The sequence below is a fragment of the Hemicordylus capensis genome, chromosome 2 (genome assembly GCF_027244095.1).
Source record: "Hemicordylus capensis ecotype Gifberg chromosome 2, rHemCap1.1.pri, whole genome shotgun sequence".
Classification (NCBI taxonomy): domain Eukaryota; kingdom Metazoa; phylum Chordata; class Lepidosauria; order Squamata; family Cordylidae; genus Hemicordylus; species Hemicordylus capensis.
In genome coordinates, this window is record NC_069658.1 from 227,617,007 (window position 1) to 227,636,201 (window position 19,195).

Sequence of the window (19,195 nt, forward strand, 5' to 3'; positions counted from 1 at the left end):
GGGCCCACTCACATACAGCTCAGTGAATGGAAGATTAAGTTACTGCTGTTTTGTATTAATTACTGGGTTAAACAAATTACAGACATAGCTTTGAATACTACTGCTCAAGAGCCAACTGATCTGAGCTTTGGGAAACAGATGTCCCTGCTGAGACCCTGAAGGGCAAAAAGGTACAGGAACCCTGCCCATCCCTACAGCACAGCCCCACTGCTCCCAGACCCTTTTGCCCTGTTCCCTACTTGGGGGAGGGGTCCCCCAGGATCATGTCACCAGAGGCCCAAGTCTGAGAAGCCCTGAGTTAAATTAATCAAAATGAGATGTAACTAAATTACTAGATCACTGAAGCCAAGTCACTGAGACCGAAATGGATGCAAAGGCTCTATCAGCTGCCCCTGATCCTCTCAAGAGGAGGCTAGTTCCAGGAGCATTTCAAGCTGTAGACTCGAGCGGCGTGTGACCCCATCCAAGACAGACTGGCCTCTATCAATTTCCCCCCCCTGACCAGTAGTTTTCTGCCTGTTTTCCTTGAATTCTGCCAAAGTTGCCCATTCAGAAGGCATTGAAGGCCACAGAAGAAGTGTTGGATCCTTCAGGGGAACAGCTCCAGTCACTTCCCCTTGACAGACTTCGAGGACTGTGATATTTTGTGAGAACATCCTGCTAACTGAGCAAAGAGACACCTTTTAAAGTGGTGATTATCTTTAATTTAGCAGGGGGAGAGCAACTGGCCCTATCCAGCCCCAGCACAGAGTCCCTTCAGTGGCTGTTGCTGGTATCTGCCTTCTGTTTCTTTTTCGATTGTGAACCCTTTGGGAACAGGGGATCTCTCAATCTACCTATCAAATGTGTATGCTGCTCCAAACTACCATCTCTGGGGTGGCTCACATGTTTTCTATGTAAATCGTGTTGAGAACTTTGGTTGAAGAGCGGTATATAAATATTCATCATTGTAGTAGTAATTTTCTTTTTTCTTTCAGGCTGTGAGGAACTTTGAGGAGGTGGCTGTGTATTTCTCCAAGGAGGAATGGGCGCTGCTGGATCCAGCCCAAAAGGCTCTGCATGAGGAAGTCATGGAGGAGAACTACAGAACTCTGGTATACCTGGGTAAGGCTCCTGCTTTCCCCTCACTGATAGAATTATTTCCCAAAACCTTAAGTGTCTTTAGCATCTTGGCATACTTCCTGTGTTTTGAGTACCTAATTTGCATTGTCCTCTTCCAGTCTGGCACAATTGTGCAGTCTCTTCATAGCGGGATGGAACCCTTATTGAGTGGCCCCTTTTTGGAGGAACCCTAGGTGACATCAGACCTGAGTATCTGTGGCAGCCTTCATACTCACCTTTCCTGGAAGCGGGATGTAGTGAAAATAACCTTTCCTCTAAGTCTAAGACAGGACTACACAATAGGGATGTGCAGAACATTCAGAACTCAGAAAATTTCACCTTGAAACAGGCTGTTTTGAGTGTTCAAATGAAGGGTCCATTTCAAGCTCAGAACAGAACGAGCCTGTTCCGACTCGGAACATTCCGAGTGTTCCAAGTGCTCTTCTGGCATCTGCACAAGCACAGCCAACATTTGCGTGGTCAGCACCACTATGCAACTGGCTGTCTCATGTGTGCAGAGGCCAGAAGGGTGCCATTTTGGAGGAAAAAATGGAATACTTGGAATGTTTTTAGTGTTCTGAGATAGTTTCATCGAAACCACCGGCTCACCCGGTTGTTTTGATGGAATGTTCTGCAAATTATGTGTTCCCTTTCGCACTTGGAATGGAACACATAATCTGTTTAGTGCACAACCTTGGCCCTTCAGCATTTTTTGGACTACAGCTCCCATCATCCCCAGCCACAGTGGCCAATAGTCAAGGAGTATTGAAGTTGTAGTCCAGCATAGGAACATAACATAGGAAGAGCCCTGCTGGATCAGGCCCAAGGCCCATCTTGTCCAGCATCCTGTTTCACACAGTGGCCCACCAGATGCTGCTGGAAACCACAGGCAGGAGTTGAGGGCATGCCCTCTCTCCTGCTGTTACTCCCCTGCAACTGGTACTCAGAGGCATCCTCCCTTTTGAGGCTGGAGGTGGCCTATTGCCCTCAAACTAGTAGCCAATGATAGACCTCTCCTCCATGAAGTTATCCAAACCCTTCTTCAAGCCATCCAGGTTGTTGGCTGTCACCACATCTCGTGGCAGAGAATTCCACAAGTTGATTATGCATTGTGTGAAAAAGTGCTTCTGGTTGTTGGTCCTAGATTTCCTGGCAATCAATTTCATGGGATGACCCCTGGTTCTAATGTGATGGGAGAGGGAGAAGAATTTCTCTCTATCCACTTTCTCCACACCATGCATGATTTTATAGATCTCTATCATGCCTCCCCGCAGTCGTCTTTTTTCTAAACTAAATAGCCCCAGGTGTTGTAGTCTTGCCTCATAAGAAAGGTGCTCCAGGCCCCTTATCATCTTGGTTGCCCGCTTCTGCACCTTGTCCAGTTCAACAATGTCTCTTTTGAGACATCGTGACCAGAATTGTACGCAGTACTCCAGGTGTGGCCGCACCATAGTTTTGTATAAGGGCATTATGATATTAGTTGTTTTATTTTAAATTTCAACCCCCTTCCTAATGATCCCTAGCATAGAATTGGCCTTTTTCACAGCTGCTGCACATTGAGTCGGCACTTTCTTTCTTTTTTTGCAAATTCAATTTTTATTGATTTTAACAATAACAATATTATCATTCATTAAAAATACACACATAAAAGGTGGACTTCCCGCTCACATTTCTTCGTGAATCAACAACTATAAAATTTACCCTTGCTATGATAATAATTCAAAACATAAATTCAAACCCTTACAAACATAATTAATCTAACCAACCTGCGATTTATACTAAATTTCAAACCCTGCTGTCAAGTCCATAGTGGGAAAGTAATTCTTTAGATACAACAAAAATGGTTTCCAATCTTCTTTAAAACATTCCAAGTTTTGATCTCTTAATAGTGCTGTAACTTTTGCCATCTCCGCATATTCAAAAATTTTTAACAGCCAGTCTTCTTTTGAAGGCAGTTCACTAGACTTCCATTTCTGTGCATATATAATTCTAGCCACCGTGGAGGCATACATAAAAAATGTTAAATTGGTTGTAGATATTGCACCTTGTGTTATTCCTAGCAGGAAGGATTCAGGCTTCTTAGGAAATGTCATTTTAAATATTTTCTTTAATTCATTATATATCATATCCCAATAGGCTTTAGCCTTCCCACAGGTCCACCACATGTGAAAAAATGTGCCTTCAAAATGTCCACACTTCCAACATTTGTTTGAAACATTTTTATACATTAATGCCAATTTTTTTGGTGTCAGATACCATCTATACATCATTTTATAATAATTTTCTTTGATAGCATAACATGCAGTAAATTCTAAATCATTTTTCCCTAACTTTTCCCAGGCTGCCATTTCTATATTACGCCCCGCATCTTGAGTCCATTTTATCATAGTCGTTTTAACGACTTCGTCTCTTGTTTCCTCCAAAAGCAACAGTTTATACATTTTAGAAACTAATTTTTCATCATTTTGACATAATTCCTTCTCAAAACTTGAAGTCTGGTCCTCAAATCCGACTTTAAGGTCCTTCTTATACATCTCATTTAACTGATGATACTGAAACCAATCTCTAACCAAATCTTGTATTTTTGAGTCGGCACTGTCCACCACGACCCCAAGATCCCTCTCCTGGTCAGTCACTGACAGCTCGGATCCCATCAACGTAGACTTGGTTGGGCTTTTTCGTCCCAATGTGCATCATTTTACACTTGCCAACATTGAACCGCATTTGCCACTTTGTCGCCCACTCCCCGAGTTTGGAGAGATCCTTTTGGAGCTCCTCACAATCCGTTATGGATTTCACTACCCGAAAGAGTTTGGTATCATCTGCAAATTTGGCCACCTCGCTGCTTACCCCTGCTTCTAGATCACTTATGAATAAATTAAAAAGCACTGGTCCCAGTACAGATCCCTGGGGGACCCCACTTCTTCCTTCCATTATGAAAACTCTGTTTATACCTACCCTCTGTTTCCTGTCCTTCAACCAGTTAGCAATCCACACATGTACTTGTCCCCTTATCACATCACCGCTAAGTTTCCTCAGGAGTCTTTGATGAAGAACTTTGTCAAAAAAATTGGGAAGTCCAGGTATATATACTATGTCAACTGGATCACCTTGATCCACACACTTGTTGACACTCTCTCTTTTTTTGCATTTTAAAATTTTATTGGTTTTTACAATATCTTAACAATCCAATTACATTTAATTAAGTAAATATTGACTTCCCGCTTACCAGTCTGCACGGTTCATATTAGCTATACAAATCTACCATTGCTATAATAATTCAAAACACATATACTCCACATTGCAAACTCGATTTTACCCTACCCAACGTGCTGTTGTTACTAAATTTCAAACCCTGCTGAAAGGTCCATATTGGAAAAATAGTTCTTTAAGTAAAGTAAGAATGGCTCCCAATCTCCTTTGAAACATTCCAAGTTTTCATCCCTTATAAGTGCTGTAAGTTTTGCCATCTCAGCATATTCCAAAACTTTTATCAACCAAACTTCTTTTGAGGGCATTTTATTATCTTTCCATTTCTGCGCATATACTATTCTAGCCGCCGTGGTTGCATACATTAAAAATGTTAAATTTCTTCTGGAGAACTCTCCTTGCATTATTTCCAGCAGGAAGGATTCTGGCCTCTTAGGAAATGTCATTTTAAAAATTTTCTTCAACTCATTATGTAGCATATCCCAAAAGGCCTTTGCCTTCCTGCATGACCACCACATATGAAAAAAGGTTCCTTCACATTGTCCACATTTCTAAAATTTGTTTGGAACATTTTTATACATTAATGCTAATTTTTTTGGTGACAAATACCACCTGTACATCATCTTATAATAATTTTCTTTTAAAGTATAACTTCTTGTGAACTTTAAATCAGTTTTCCATAATTTTTCCCAAGCTGCCATATCTATATTATGACCAACATCTTGAGCCCATTTTATCATAGTCATTTTAACCACTTCATCTCTTGTCTCCACCAAAAGCAACAACTTATACAACTTAGACTAATTTTTCATCATTTTCACACAATTCCTTCTCGAATCTCGACATTTGATCCTCAAATCCAACTTTAAGATCCTTCTTGTAAATTTCGTTTAGCTGACGATACTAAAACCAGTTACTAACCAAATTTTGTACTTTGATTAGGTTTTTTAATTTACAGCCCCTCTCTTTAAAACATAACAAGTTCCTATAGGTACCCCATTCAGATTGCATATTTATCTCTTTACATGCCAAAGCTTCAATCGGGGATACCCATAATGGAGTTTTAGATTCCAGCCATTTTGTATATTTTACCCACACTCCTATTAGACTCCTTCTTACATAGAGATTGAGGAAGTCTTTATGCACTTTACTTTTATCGTACCACAGAAATGAATGCCATCCAAACCTTCTATCAAATCCTTCCAGATCAAGTATTCTGGGATTTCTTAATGTTATCCATTCTTTTAACCATGTCAAACAAGCAGCATCAAAATGCAACCTTAAATCCAGCAGGGTAAGACCACCTCTTTCTTTAGCATGTTAAATTTTTATATTTAATTCTTGGCCTTTTCCCTTGCCAAACAAATTTGGTTATGTCCTTTTGCCATTGCTTGAAACAGGTTAATGTATTAATTATAGGAATAGTCTGGAAAAGAAACAACATTTTAGGTAGAACATTCATCTCCACAACTGAAATTCTTCCCATTACAGATAAGTTCATTCTAGTCCATCTTTGCAAATCAATTTTTACTGTATTCCATATTTTGATATAATTATTTGAAAATAACAAAGAATTTTTGTTTGTCAACCAGACACCCAAGTATTTAATTTTCTTCTCCACTTTCAATTCGCTTGTTTCATAAAGTCTATCATTGGATTTCTGGTCCATATTTTTTGTCAACACCTTCGTTTTACTCTTATTTATATAAAACCCAGCCAATTGGCCAAATTGTTCTATTTTTTCCAAGAGCCTTCCGATCTTCTCTAATGGATTATTTAGAAAAAAAACACCACATCATCCACAAAGGCTCTAAGTTTATACTCCTGTTTCCCTACTTTCGGGCCTTGTATTTGTTCATCTTCTCTAATATTTCTACAAAGCACTTCTAGAACTAATATAAAAAGTAATGGGGAAAGTGGACAACCTTGTCTAGTTCCTTTTTGTATTTTACAATTATCCGATAGTTCCCCATTTATAATAATTTTAGCATATTGTTCTGAATATATTGTCTTAATGGCCCTAATAAAATTATTACCAACTCCCACTGCATCCAGTAGCCTCCACATAAACTGCCAGGAGACATTGTCAAATGCTTTCTCTGCATCCAGAAAGATCATAGCTATCTGTTTATCATTGTGTTTTTCATAATACTCCAATACATTCAGGACTGTTCTCACATTATCTCTTAATTGCATTTTTGGCAAAAAGCCTGCTTGATCTTCATGAATGAAGCTCTTAGTACAACCTTCATTCTCCTTGCCAAAATGGCAGCAAAAAGTTTATAATCATTATTTAACAGTGAGATTGGCCTGTAATTTTTAACTTGCATTGAATCTTAATCCGGTTTGGGGATTACTGCAATGTTAGCATACTTCCAAGACTCCGGCATATTTCCTTTTTGCAAAATATCATTCATCGTCCATTGCAAAAGCTGTATTAATTGAGCTTTAAATAACTTGTAGTACAAAGCTGGTAATCCATCAGGCCCTGGTGCTTTATTGGCTTTGCTTTGGCTTATTACTTCCGTTATTTCCCACTTGTTGACACTCTCAAAGAACTTCAAAAGGTTGGAGGCCAGATTTACCTTTGCAGAAGCCATGCTAGTTCACTCCCAGCAGGGCCTGTTCTTCTGTGTGCTTTACAATTTTATCCTTGAGGATGCTTTCCATAAATTTGTCTGGAACGGACATTAAACTAACCGGCCTGTAATTTTCCGGATCGCCCCCAGATCCCTTTTTGAATATCGGTGTTACATGGTTACATGGTGTTACAGGAGGACCAAAGTTGTACAGCTGTGATCTAGCACAGTGTTTCTCAACCACCGGTCTGTGGACCAGTGCCAGTCCGTGAGGAATTGAGTGCCGGTCTGTGCTGGTCCATGAGGAATTAATCCCCCCACCAAACAATTTTGAGCCGGTGGGGGCCACCGCTGCTGGGAACTCTCCGGAGCTCATTTCTAGGCATGCAGCCCTCACTGCTAGGATAATGTTCATTTCGAGGAAGCTATATTTGATTGATTGATTGATTGCATCTCTGGGCAGTTTACAACAAAAACAAGAAGTTAAAACAGTGATTCTCAAACTTGGGTCCTCAGGTGTTATTGGACTTCAACTCCCATAATCCTCAAGCAAAGGCCACTGAGGCTGGGGATTATGGGAGTTGAAGTCCAATAACACCTGAGGACCCAAGTTTGAGAATCCATGAGTTAAAACATTAGTTAAAACAGATAAATGACAAAGAAATTAAAACATTGCTTAAAATAAATGACAACAAAAAGTTAAAACATTACAATTTAAAACCCCAAAACAAGTTTAAAATGAAGTTAAAATCACCAAAACGGTATTTAATTAAAAGCCTGGGTGAACAAATGTGTCTTTAAAGATTTTATTAAAAATGTCAGATAGGAAAGCTCAGGGAGCGCGTTCCAAAGCATCGGGGCAGCAACTGAGAAGGCCCGTCCCCGAGTAGCCACCAGATGAGCCGGTGGCAGCTGCAGACAGACCTCTCCTGATGATCTCAGTAGGCGGTGGGGTTCATGCCAAAGAAGATGTTCTTAAATACCCAGGGCCCAAGCTGTTTAAGTCAGCTTTATAGATTATAACCAGCACCTTGTATTTTGCCCGGAAACTTATCGGCAGCCAGTGTGGCTCTTTCAATACAGGAGTAATATGGTCTCTCTGAGATGACCCGAAGACCAACCTGGCTGCCACATTCTGAACCAACTGTAGTTTCCGGACTACATACAAAGGCAGCCCCACATAGAGCACATTGCAGTAATCCAGTCGGGAGGTTACCAGCATATGTACCACTGTCCTGAGGTCATTCATCTCAAGAAACGGACACAGCTGGTGTATCAGCCGAAGCTGAAAAAAGGCACCTCTGGCCACCGCCTCAACCTGGGACACCAGGGAGAGGCTCGGATCCAGAAGCACCCCCAGACTGTGCACCTGTTCCTTCTGGGGAAGTGTGACCCCATCCAGAACAGACAGATAAATCTCATCTCCTGAGTTTTGACCCCACACAATGAGTACCTCTGTCTTATCTGGATTCAGCCTCAGTTTGTTATCCCTCATCCAACCCATCACCGACTAAAGGCAGGCATTTAGGGAGGTTATGTCCTCTCCTGATGTTGAAATGGAGAAATAGATTTGGATGTCATCGGCATACTGATAGCACCCTGCACCAAATGTCCTGATGATCTCTCCCAGCGGTTTCATGTAGATATTAAACAACATTGGAGACAATACGGAACCCTGAGGGACACCATATGAAAGTTCAGACTTTAAAGAACAACAGTCCCGGAGGGACACCATCTGGAACCTGCCTGAAAGGTAGGAGCGGAACCACTGAAGAGCATTGCCCCCCACTCCCAATCCTCCTCAGACGCTCCAGAAGGATACTATGGTTGATAGTATCAAAAGCTGCCGAAAGGTCCAAAAGGACCAATAGAGTCACACTTCCTCTCTCAATTCCCAACTGGAGATCACCCATCAGGCCGACCAAGGTAGTCTCCACCCCATAGCCAGCCCGGAAGCCAGTTTGAAATGGGTCTAGATAGTCAGTTTGCTCCAAGACCGCCTGGAGCTGGGAAGCCACCACCCTCTCAATTACCTTGCCCAACCACAGAAGGTGGGAAACAGGCCTGTAGTTACCCAACTCTGAGGGATTGAAGGCAGACTTTTTTAGAAGTGGTCTAATAATTTCCTCAAGTCAAGGAGTTATCCCAGCAGTGAGGGCTGCCTGCCTAGAAATGAGCTCTGGAGAGCTCCCAGCGGCGGTGCCCTCCAGTGGCTTGAAATTGTTTTGGGGTGGGGGGTGAGGGTGGGGGGAACACCTTCACTAACTGCTGGTCCTGGAAACTGCGCACAAAGGATGTACCGGTGCATGACTCCAAAAACGTTGAAAAACACTGCTCTAGGGGATGGGGCCATAGCTTAGGGGTAGAGCATCTTCTTTAAATGCAGACGGTCCCAGTTTCAATCACTGGCACCATCTCCAGATAGGATCCCTGTCCAAAACCCTGGAGAGCTCCTGCCAATCAAAGCAGACCATACTGAGCCAGATAAGAGGAGAGCTAGTCTTGTGGTAGCAAGCATGAAATGTCCCATTTGCTAAGCAGGGTCCACCCTGGTTTGCTTTTGAATGGGAGACTACATGTGAGCACTAAGATATTCCCCTTAGGCAATATCTGGGAAGAGCACCTGCAGGCTTTCCTCAAAAGATGGATATGGTGGTGTGGAAGATGGTGCTCCCTGTTTTCAGAGATACAGGACTAGGCAACAAAGGGCTTTAAAGGGAATTAGCTGGGCTGGGTGCAGAGCATCTGTGTCTCCGGTCAGCCCACCCAACGCCACTGTCCCCACCCCCACGCCTGCATGCCCGGCTTTTTATCATGCATGGTGTGGAGAGAGAGAAATTCTTTTCCCTCTCACACAACACTAGAACCAGGAGTCACTCCATGAAGTTGATTGCCAGGAGGTCTAGGACCAACAAATGGAAGTACTTTTTCACACAATGCGTGATCCATTTGTGGAACTCTCTGCCACAGAATGTGGTGACAGCCAACAGCCTGGATGGCCAGTTGCAGGGGAGTAATGGCAGGAGAGAGGGCATGCCCTCAACTCCTGCCTGTGGCTTCCAGCGGCATCTGGTTGGCTGCTGTGCAAAACAGGATGCTGGACTAGATGGGCCTTGGGCCTGATCCAGCAGGGCTGTTCTTATATTCTTATGACTGGGAGTCTGGAGCTTGGCCACACCATATCCATAGAGGGGCTGTAGATCAGGGATTCTCAATGTTGGGTCCCCAGATGTTATTGGACTTCAACTCCCATAATCCCCAACCAAAGGTCACTGGGGCTAGGGATTATGGGAGTTGAAGTCTAATAACATCTGGGGACCCGGTTGAGAACCCCTGCTCTAGTTGGTTCTACACTATCAGTACTTCTGCCTCTAACTGGATTCAGTTTCACTTTCTTTCCTCTCATTCAGCACAGAAATTACCCTAGAGTGAGGCAAAAGGAACTGATAAGTTGGACAATAACTTTGTGAGGTAGGTTAGACGCTGAAATCATGACTGGCCTAAGCTGATCCTGAGACCTTCATGAGACTAGAGGAGGAGAGCTGGTCTTCTGGTAGCAAGCATGACTTGTCCCCTTAGCTAAGCAGGGTCCAGTCTGGTAGCATTTGAATGGGAGACCACATGTGAGCACCGTAACATATTCCCCTTCAGGGAATGGAACCGCTCTGGGAAGAGCATCTGAGGTTCCAAGTTCCCTCCCTTGCAGCACCAATGGTCTGACTCAGCATATGGCAGCTTCCTATGTCTGGGAGCCGGACCCAGGTCCCTGTAGGTCAAGTCCAATGTTCGAGGCCGTCAGTTCATACCATTCCATAGAGACTATTTAATATGCTGGAGAATCTGGCTCCTCATTAAGTCTTTTCTGTTTTGTGAATGACACAGCAGTTAACTGGATTTGTTTCCACATTTCAGGCTTCATTTATCCCTCACCAGATTTCTCTCTATTCTTGCAGGTGATGGGAGGGAAAGTGAGAGAAAAGGTAAGCAGCAGAGAAGGAAAACTGAAGCAAAGCAGAACTCCCTGGCTTCTGAAGTGGCTGATTCAGTCCATGAAGAATGTTTCAAAGGAAGCAAAAGGAATGAAATCCCTCCATGTGCAAAAAACCTAACTAGTAAAACAAGGCTTGGCACCTTTCAAGGACTTCATGATGAACAGCTGAAATGCTTAGAGTGTGGGAAAAGCTTTAGTTGCAGGAAAAACCTCACAAGACATCAGAGGATCCATACAGGGGAAAAACCATACAAATGCTCAGTGTGTGGAAAGAGCTTCAGTCAGAGCACTCATCTTACTTCACATCAAAGAATTCATACAGGAGAGAAACCATATCAATGCTCAGAGTGTGGAAAGAGTTTCAACCAGAGTGCAAACCTTACGTACCATCAAAAAATTCACTCGGGAGAGAAACCATACAAATGCTTAGAGTGTGGGAAATGCTTCAACCAGAGTGCAAAACTTACATACCATCAAAGAATCCACACAGGAGATAAACCACATAAGTGCTTAGAGTGTGGGAAGACTTTTAACCAAAGCTCACACTTAAATGAACATCAAAGAATCCACACAGGAGAGAAACCATATAAATGTTCAGTATGTGGTAACAGCTTTAGTTATATCACAAGTCTTACAAGACATCACAGGATCCACACAGGGGAGAAACTTTACAGATGTCCAGAATGTGGAAAGAGCTTCAGCCAGAGCATAAGCCTTACTTACCATCAAAGAATTCACACAGGGGAGAAACCACATAAGTGCTTGGAATGTGGAAAGAGCTTCAGCCGGAGCTCACACCTGAATGAACATCAAAGAACCCACACAGGAGAGAAACCATATACATGTTTAGAATGTGGAAACAGCTTCAGTCACAGCAACAGCCTTACTATTCATCAGAGAATCCACACAGGGGAGAAACTGTACACATGCTTGGAGTGTGGAAAAAGCTTCAGGCAGAGCTCAAGTCTTACTTCCCATCAAAGAATCCACACTGGGGAGAAACCTTATAAATGCCCAGTGTGTGGAAAGAGCTTCAGCCAAAGTGCAAGCCTTACTTACCATCAGAGAATCCACACAGGGGAGAAACCATATAAATGCATGCATTGTGGCAAGAGGTTTAGTTGGAGTTCAAGCCTTAATGAACATCAAAGAATCCACACAGGAGAGAAACCATATACATGCTCAGAGTGTGGAAAGAGCTTCAGCCAGAGGACACAACTTAATGCACATCAAGTAACTCACATAGGAACAAACCATTTAAATGCTGAGAATGTGGAAAGGGCTTCAGTCAGAACCTTGATGTACATAAAAGAATTCACACAGGAGCAGGTTCTGTGAATTCCCGAAATGTCTGGAGTATGGAGAGAACTTCAGATGGAAAACATACCTTTATTTCAAAGGGTTCACCTATTAGATAAGACATATACATAATTGAGAGTGTTTCTGAACACAAGCTCATGTAATGAGTAGAGAAAAAGGAGAAACCCCATGAATGTTCAAAATATGGTTAAAAAAATTTTGCTCAAAAAATGATAATAATGGATGACTTGAGGATCAAACTTCAATTAGAGCCATCATCATCCATAATGTCTCATGAGGGGCTCTCCGCTGGTCACCTGTAATGAATATTTCTTTCTTCCAAGGGATCACTCGAGTCACCAGCTTCACAAGGGCAGAACCATCCGTGCAATTGCTGTTACATAGGAAGAAATGTCTTGGCACTTGACCTTGTCCCATCACTCTGTGTCCCTTTAAGAGACATCTCCATACCAGTGCATTGTTTCATATGTCCCAGCAGGAAACAGCAGCCAGCATTTCCTGTACTGAATAGGGGATTCTGCTCAAAGACCTATGGGATCCCTTCAAACTCTAAAACTCTATGATTCAGGAGGTCTGTGATAGGTTTAGTTTCTTTCCAGGTGTGGGAGCCCCCAACTTCCCACACTTCTGTCATATTGACTTATTTGCTAATAAAGATAGGGAGCCAACAGACACCTTGACTGACAGTGTTGGTTCCTGCCAGACTAGTAGGGTCCACTCAGGACCTCTGCAAGCTTCCTCCTTCTAACCAGTGGCAAAATCCAGTACCGTTTCCCCCAACTTGCTGGCTACCTGGCATCTCCCCAAACTCTTCTGCAGCCTCTACCTGAGTGTGTCTTAGTGAAGGAACTTCTTTTAGCTCCCCTGTAGCCTTGGAGGAGACATCACCAGCTGTCTTGAGAACTGGCCAAGGATCAGCACCGATTCTCCTTTCTTGTTAAGCTTTTATTATTATTAGCCTAATGTAGGGGTTCTCAAACTTGGGTCCTCAGTTGCTCATGGACTACAATTCCCATCATCCCTGCTATAACAGCTTTGGTTCTTGTGGCTGGAGATGATGGAAGTTGTAGTCCAACAATATTGGGATAGGGGTGTGCATGAACTGTGGTTCAAGCACTGGTTTGGTGCTGTGGGGAGGGAAGAGGGGAACGAGAGCTTTTAGAAAGGAGAGCAGGGCCTTACCTGTTCTCCACTGCCACATGTAGCTTCCTGCTGTGACGGCGCTCAGCTCAAGTACTCAGGCACGGCACCAGCACGCACATGGTATTGCTGACCACACAATTGGTGCCCGTGTATTTGCATGCTGGTGCTGCGCATGGGTACTTGAGATAAACTCCACCACAGCAGGAAGCTTTATGAGACAGAGGAGAGCAGGTAAGGACCCTCTCTCCTCTTTCTTAAAGCTCCCACTCCCCTCCCCACGCCACTGAACCAGTGCGTGAACCACGGTTCATGCACAAACATAACAGGAGACCCAAAGGTGAGAACCCCAGCCTAATGTGAACTAGCAATGTGGCATGTATTAGTTGTCAGGTGTACTAGCTTCTGCGTATTAGTAGTGTACTAAACTTTTAAAATAATAGAGGTCATTGCCTACACATTTGGGTTGACACATTATCACTCGTGGCCACTGTTGTGGATGGTGACTGCTCTTACCTTTTAAAGCAGGGGTTCTCAAAGTTGGGTCCCGAGATGCTGTTGGACTTCAACTCCCTTCATCCCCAGCTATGCTGGCTTATGTCTTGTCATAGCCTGTGGTTAGCAATAGTCCATCTGCTTTGCTTGTTTCAATGTTCTACATTCTATGTTGGGTCTAACAATTGGTTTTTGAAGTGGGAGTAGAATTATCCTTAGGATTACTAGAAACCCGCGCACTTATCTGGCTTGCAAATTCACCAGCTGAGAGGTTTAGAACAATAAAATGTTGCAAGGTTTTTCCAAAAGCAGGTATTTATTTGTCATATATGCAGATAGTGGCCGATGCTGACAGCCTGACTGAATTTACTAAAAGAAGTCCAATTGAAATTTAGCTGTCCTTTAAAATAACTCCTGAGTAGTAATATTGAATGTTTTAATTGGGGTGTCAGCTGCTTTGTGTAAAGAAATGCTTGTGTAATCCGTTCTTGGGCAGGAGAGGGGGTTCCTGTCACTCAATAGACTCTCTAGGAGACCTTTCTATTGTGTCCTGTCTGTAAACAGCAGCAGCAGTGAACAAACTGTTTAAATAGCCAAAGGATAAATACAGTGTGTCTTCTGGGGAAAGTGCCTGAGATAATGCAGGTGTTACACTTGCCAAAGATATGCAGGTGGACCTCGCTATACACAGGTGGACCTCGCCTGGCTGGCCAGGTGTTTGGAGGCGGTCGCAGACTGGCTGAAGCAAAGTTGTCTATGGCTTAATCCGGATAAGACTGAAGTTCTGTGGCAGGGCCCGAAGAGGTCAGGGGGGAGTTCTCAATTACCGATCCTTGATAGTGCTTGTTTGATACCTCAGCCTACAGTGAAGAGTCTGGGTGTGATTCTTGATGCCTCTTTGAATATGGAGGCTCAGATCATGGAGGTTGCCCGAAAGGCCTTTTTTCAGTTACGCCAAATACGGCAGCTGGCTCCCTATCTGTTCCCTCCGGACTTGGCCACTGTGATCCATGCGACCGTCACTTCCAGGTTAGATTATTGCAACTCGCTTTATGTGGGGCTGCCACTGCGCCTAACTCAGAGATTGCAACTGGTGCAGAATGCAGGGGCCAAGGTCCTTACTCAAGTGCCTTGGCAAGCACATGTGACACCTTTGCTCGTTCAGTTGCACTGGCTGCCAGTTGAGTCCCAGGTATTAACCTTAATATTTAAAGCCCTACACTGTATGCGCCCTCCATACCTCCAAGACCGCCTGGTTCGATATGTCCCTCGCCGGATCCTGCGGTCAGCCACAAGTAATGCTTTGGTGATCCCGGGCCCTAGGGATATTAAACTACAATCAACAAGAGAGCCAGAGCCTTCTCAGTGGTGGCCCCAACTCTATGGAACGGTCACCCAGATAGTATCAGAGTTCTCCATGATCTGTTGGCCTTTCATAAGGCATGTAAAACTGAAATGTTCTGCCGGGTGTTCGGTCGCTGAGATAGCTGGTTGTAGAGTGATCCTGTAATCCATGGTTATTATGTCATGTGGAATGAGTATTGTATGGGGTTGTGGTTTATGAGGTTATGTAAGATATATTTTTGTGGAATTGTGTTGCTGTGTATGTTATTGCTTGTAAGCCGCCCTGAGTCCTATGGGAGAAGGGCGACATATAAATCTAACTAACTAAATAAATAAGTAAATATATATGCAGTACTGCTATTCACAGGTGGCAGGTGTCTAATTGACACCTGAGCTCATTATCTACGGACACAAAGGGGTTAAAATCCATGTATGTGTAGTTCCTAGAAGGCCAGAAATGACTTGGGAGGTCATTTCCAGCTGCCATTTTGTCAGTAGGAGTCATTTTGTGGCCCATTTGTCCCCCGTTCCCCAGGAGCATTTCCCCTGCCATTTTTCACTGAAAGATGGGGAATCTGGGACTGGGGCAGAGCCTTCCTGGACAGCCGGACACCCATAGGACACAGTAGGGCACTTTATTTGCCTTTCCTCCCATTTTGCCAGCCTCCAGGAACCTACCTACCCCCATCCCATTGACTTCAGTGCCCCCAAATCCATGGTTCCCTCACAGAACAGAACCCCTGTGGATAACAGGGTTCACCTGTATCTGCTGTTGTGGTCATCAAGGTGGATCGTTGCCATGTGTTCTTCATTCTTAATGCTACTATCATTGTTGAGGAAGGCATAAGTCCGGGGTGACCAGCTGGAGGTTCTCCTGCTGTTGGACTACAATTCCCATCATCTCCAGCTGCAATTGTGGTGGGGATGATGGGAGTTGTAGTCCAACAACAGCTGGACAGCCTCAGGTTGGCTACCCTTTGCTTTAAGATATCCCGTGGAGCATTGCATTTTGTTTAGGAGCAACTTCTCTTGGCTGTTCCACATTCTCTGCCCTTTTCCAAAATGGCACAGTTGCATTTGCTGTATAATTGGATCAAGGGGATGCCAGATGTGTATGGCTTATAGATGTCCAAGCATCTTGTGAAAAGATAAAACATCACAATGTCTGGCTGTGTTAGCTCTCTACTGCCTGCTGAAAGACAATCAGCCAGGTTGACTTCTTTAGGCAGGGTCTTTTCCATGATTCTGACAGCACAGAAAAAGCCACATTCTTTGTATTTATCTGCCACACAACTGATGGTGGTTGTTACAGTGTTCCTTGTAACAGGGGTTCCCAGATGTTACAAGAACAGCCCTGCTGGATCAGGCCCAAGGCCCTTCCAGTCGAGCATCCTGTTTCACACAGTGGCCCACCAGATGCCTCTGAGAAGCTCACAGGAAAGAGGTGAGGGCATGCCTTCTTTTTTTGCTGTTGCTCTCCTGCAACTGGGGTTTAAGAGGCATTGTGCCTTTGTGATGCTGGAGGTGGCCCATAGCCCTCAGACTAGTAGCCATTGGTAGACCTGTTCTCCATGAACCTGTCTAAGCCCCCTTTAAAGCTATCCAAGCTGGTGTCTATCACCACATCCCATGGCAATGAATTCCATAGATTAATTATGCGCTGTATGAAAAAGTACTTCTTGTCGGTCCTAAATTTCCCAACCTTCAGTTTCATGGGGTGACCCCTGGTTCTTGGGTTGTGAGAGAGGGAGAAAAACTTCTGTCCGCTCTCTCCACTCCATACATCATTTTATACACCTTGCTCACTTCTCCCCTTAGTTGCCTCTTTTCCAAGGTAAAGAGCCCCAGATGTTGTAGCCTTGCCTCATAAGGAAGGTGCTCCAGATAATCTTGGTTGCCCTCTTCTACAGCTTTTCCAATTCTACAACATCCTTCTTAAGATATGGTGACCAAAATTGTACACAGTGTTCCAGATATGGCAGCACCATAGATTTGTATAAGGGCATTATATTACCCATCTCGCCCAGCTGCAGTGGTCTTTGGCTGGGCATGTTGGGATTTGTCGTCAGCAATATCTGGGAGCCCCTATTACAGGGAACCCTGGAGGATGAATGCAGAGAAGAGTCCTGTAGGTGATTTCACAGGCTGAGCAGATTAAGTGTTAAGTGACTCTGTTATGGACGGTCCATATCAACATATCAGAACCAGAAGTACCAACTCAGAAGTATGTGAAATATAGGCCTGTGTCTGATTTCATCCTGGTCCTTAACAACTCTGGCAACCCATCTAGAACTGTAACACTCCAAACTGATACAGTCCAGAAACAAGTTGGTAACCAGTGCTGAATATATAACATCTGAGTTTTATTCTCTGATCTTTCTGATCCAGGTCATGACCTGGCAGCTGCATTTGAGACCAACTACCAAATTGGTCCCTACCCCTGCTAACTTGCCAAAGAGGCACCTTTTAATGTGGTGCTTCTCTTTATTTAGCAGGGGGGAGAGTAACTGGCCCTATCCACCCCCAGCCTAGTACCTCCAGTGACTGCTGCTGGTGTCTGTCTTATGTTTCTTTTATATTGTGAGCCCTTTAGGGACAGGGATCTTTATTATTTCTCTGTGTAAACCGCCCTGAGCCACTTTTGGAAGGGTGTTATGGAAATGGAATAAATAATAAAAGCTTCCGCGCTGTCTTCAAGGGCAGCCCCATGTTGCACTCCTTGCAGGAGTCTAACCTAGAAGTGGCAATGGCACAAATGAGTATAGTCAGGTCTGACTGCTCAGGGAAAGGGCATAGGTGACCACCAGATGCCTCTGAAAAGTCAACAGGCATGCCTGCTGAGGGCATGCCTCTCTTTTGCTGTTGATTCCCTGCGACTGGCCTTTAGAGGCATCATGCCTCTGAGGCTGGAGGTGGGGTGGCCTATAGGTCAACATTATCTACACTGACTGGCCGCATCTCTCCAAGGCTTCAGTCAGAGAAGGCTCTTTCCTAGCCCTGCCGACAGGACCTGAGTTTGTGACTTTCTGCCTGCCAGACATGGAGATCTCTGCTACTGAGCTCCGGACCTGCCACGGTGGTTTCCCCCAACCCCCTTTTCATCTGCCTACCCTGAGGTTAATTTTTGGTTCTCCAGAAGAACCCGCATATAGCTCACCGGATCTCTCCACAGGAGGGGAAGGCAGGGCAGGAAGTGCAAAGCTCTCGGCCACCCCACCCAGGAAGACTCGAGCCCTGAGCGAGTCTCTTTCCCAAAAGAAGCGCCAAATTAATGTTCTCTCTCACCTGGCACAATGAGCGGAGCCACACCAGGACCAGACCAAGGGGTCGTGCTCCGAGCTTTGCTACAGGCGTTGCCTCTTCCTCGCGGGGTCGCTTCCAGCCAGGCCTCGTTTCTGTAAGAGCCAAAACAATAATGATTCCCTTTCGTGGCACCGTCTTCCGCTATTGCGGCGTCTTCTCGTACTTCTGCAAAGCGACGCAGAAGGAGGAGGAGGAGGAGAAGGGCCGCCCCCTTTCTCTTGCTTTGCTTCCTGGGGCGGGAGAGCCTATCGAAGAGTTAAAGACAGAGAGTCCTGCTGTCTAGAAAGGCACCTACCGCGCCGGTGGGGCCGGGCGTTATCTGAGACTGGTAAGAAGGCTCACTTCCTGCCCGCCCCCTCCCGTGGGAAAGGACCTTAGGATTTTCCCACGCGTGTGGCCTCAGCCCTTAAGAGAGTCGGGTGCGTGGTGCCAAGCGCAGTTGGGGTGGAGCGGAGGATAGGAGGGACGAGCATAGGCAGGAAAGAAGGGAGGAGCTTTGGAAGGGCCCAGATGTGGGGCGAGGTGCAGGGCCAGGGCGCGATACCCCTGCCTCACCCAAAGGTGATCGAACTTCAGTGAGACCCTTTAGATTCTTTCCAAGGCATGCATACGGGAGAGCGTCTTTCATTTCTCTGCCGCCGCCTCGGAAAGTCCAAGAACCAAACTGTGAATCTGACTGCTTGACACTGTTCCCTGGAAGAGGCAGCGGAGT

The 19,195-nt window shown here is 44.7% G+C and overlaps 1 protein-coding gene and 1 long non-coding RNA gene across 2 annotated transcripts in view; one reads left to right on the forward strand and one right to left on the reverse strand.

The window, feature by feature from the left end:
• Positions 1-19,195, forward strand: part of LOC128345485 (zinc finger protein 420-like) — a 49,098-nt gene that overhangs the window by 11,674 nt on the left and 18,229 nt on the right. Inside the window, exons 5-6 of the mRNA XM_053297494.1 lie at positions 978-1,104; positions 10,844-12,114. Coding sequence (XP_053153469.1) covers positions 978-1,104; positions 10,844-12,114 — 1,398 coding nt within the window. The remainder of the gene's footprint in view (positions 1-977; positions 1,105-10,843; positions 12,115-19,195) is intronic.
• On the reverse strand, positions 11,649-18,776 carry LOC128345486 (uncharacterized). Its single transcript, XR_008316484.1, has 3 exons — positions 18,466-18,776; positions 15,077-15,155; positions 11,649-11,679 (listed from the first exon to the last, which is right to left on the reverse strand). It is a non-coding gene; the product is annotated as an uncharacterized LOC128345486 (long non-coding RNA).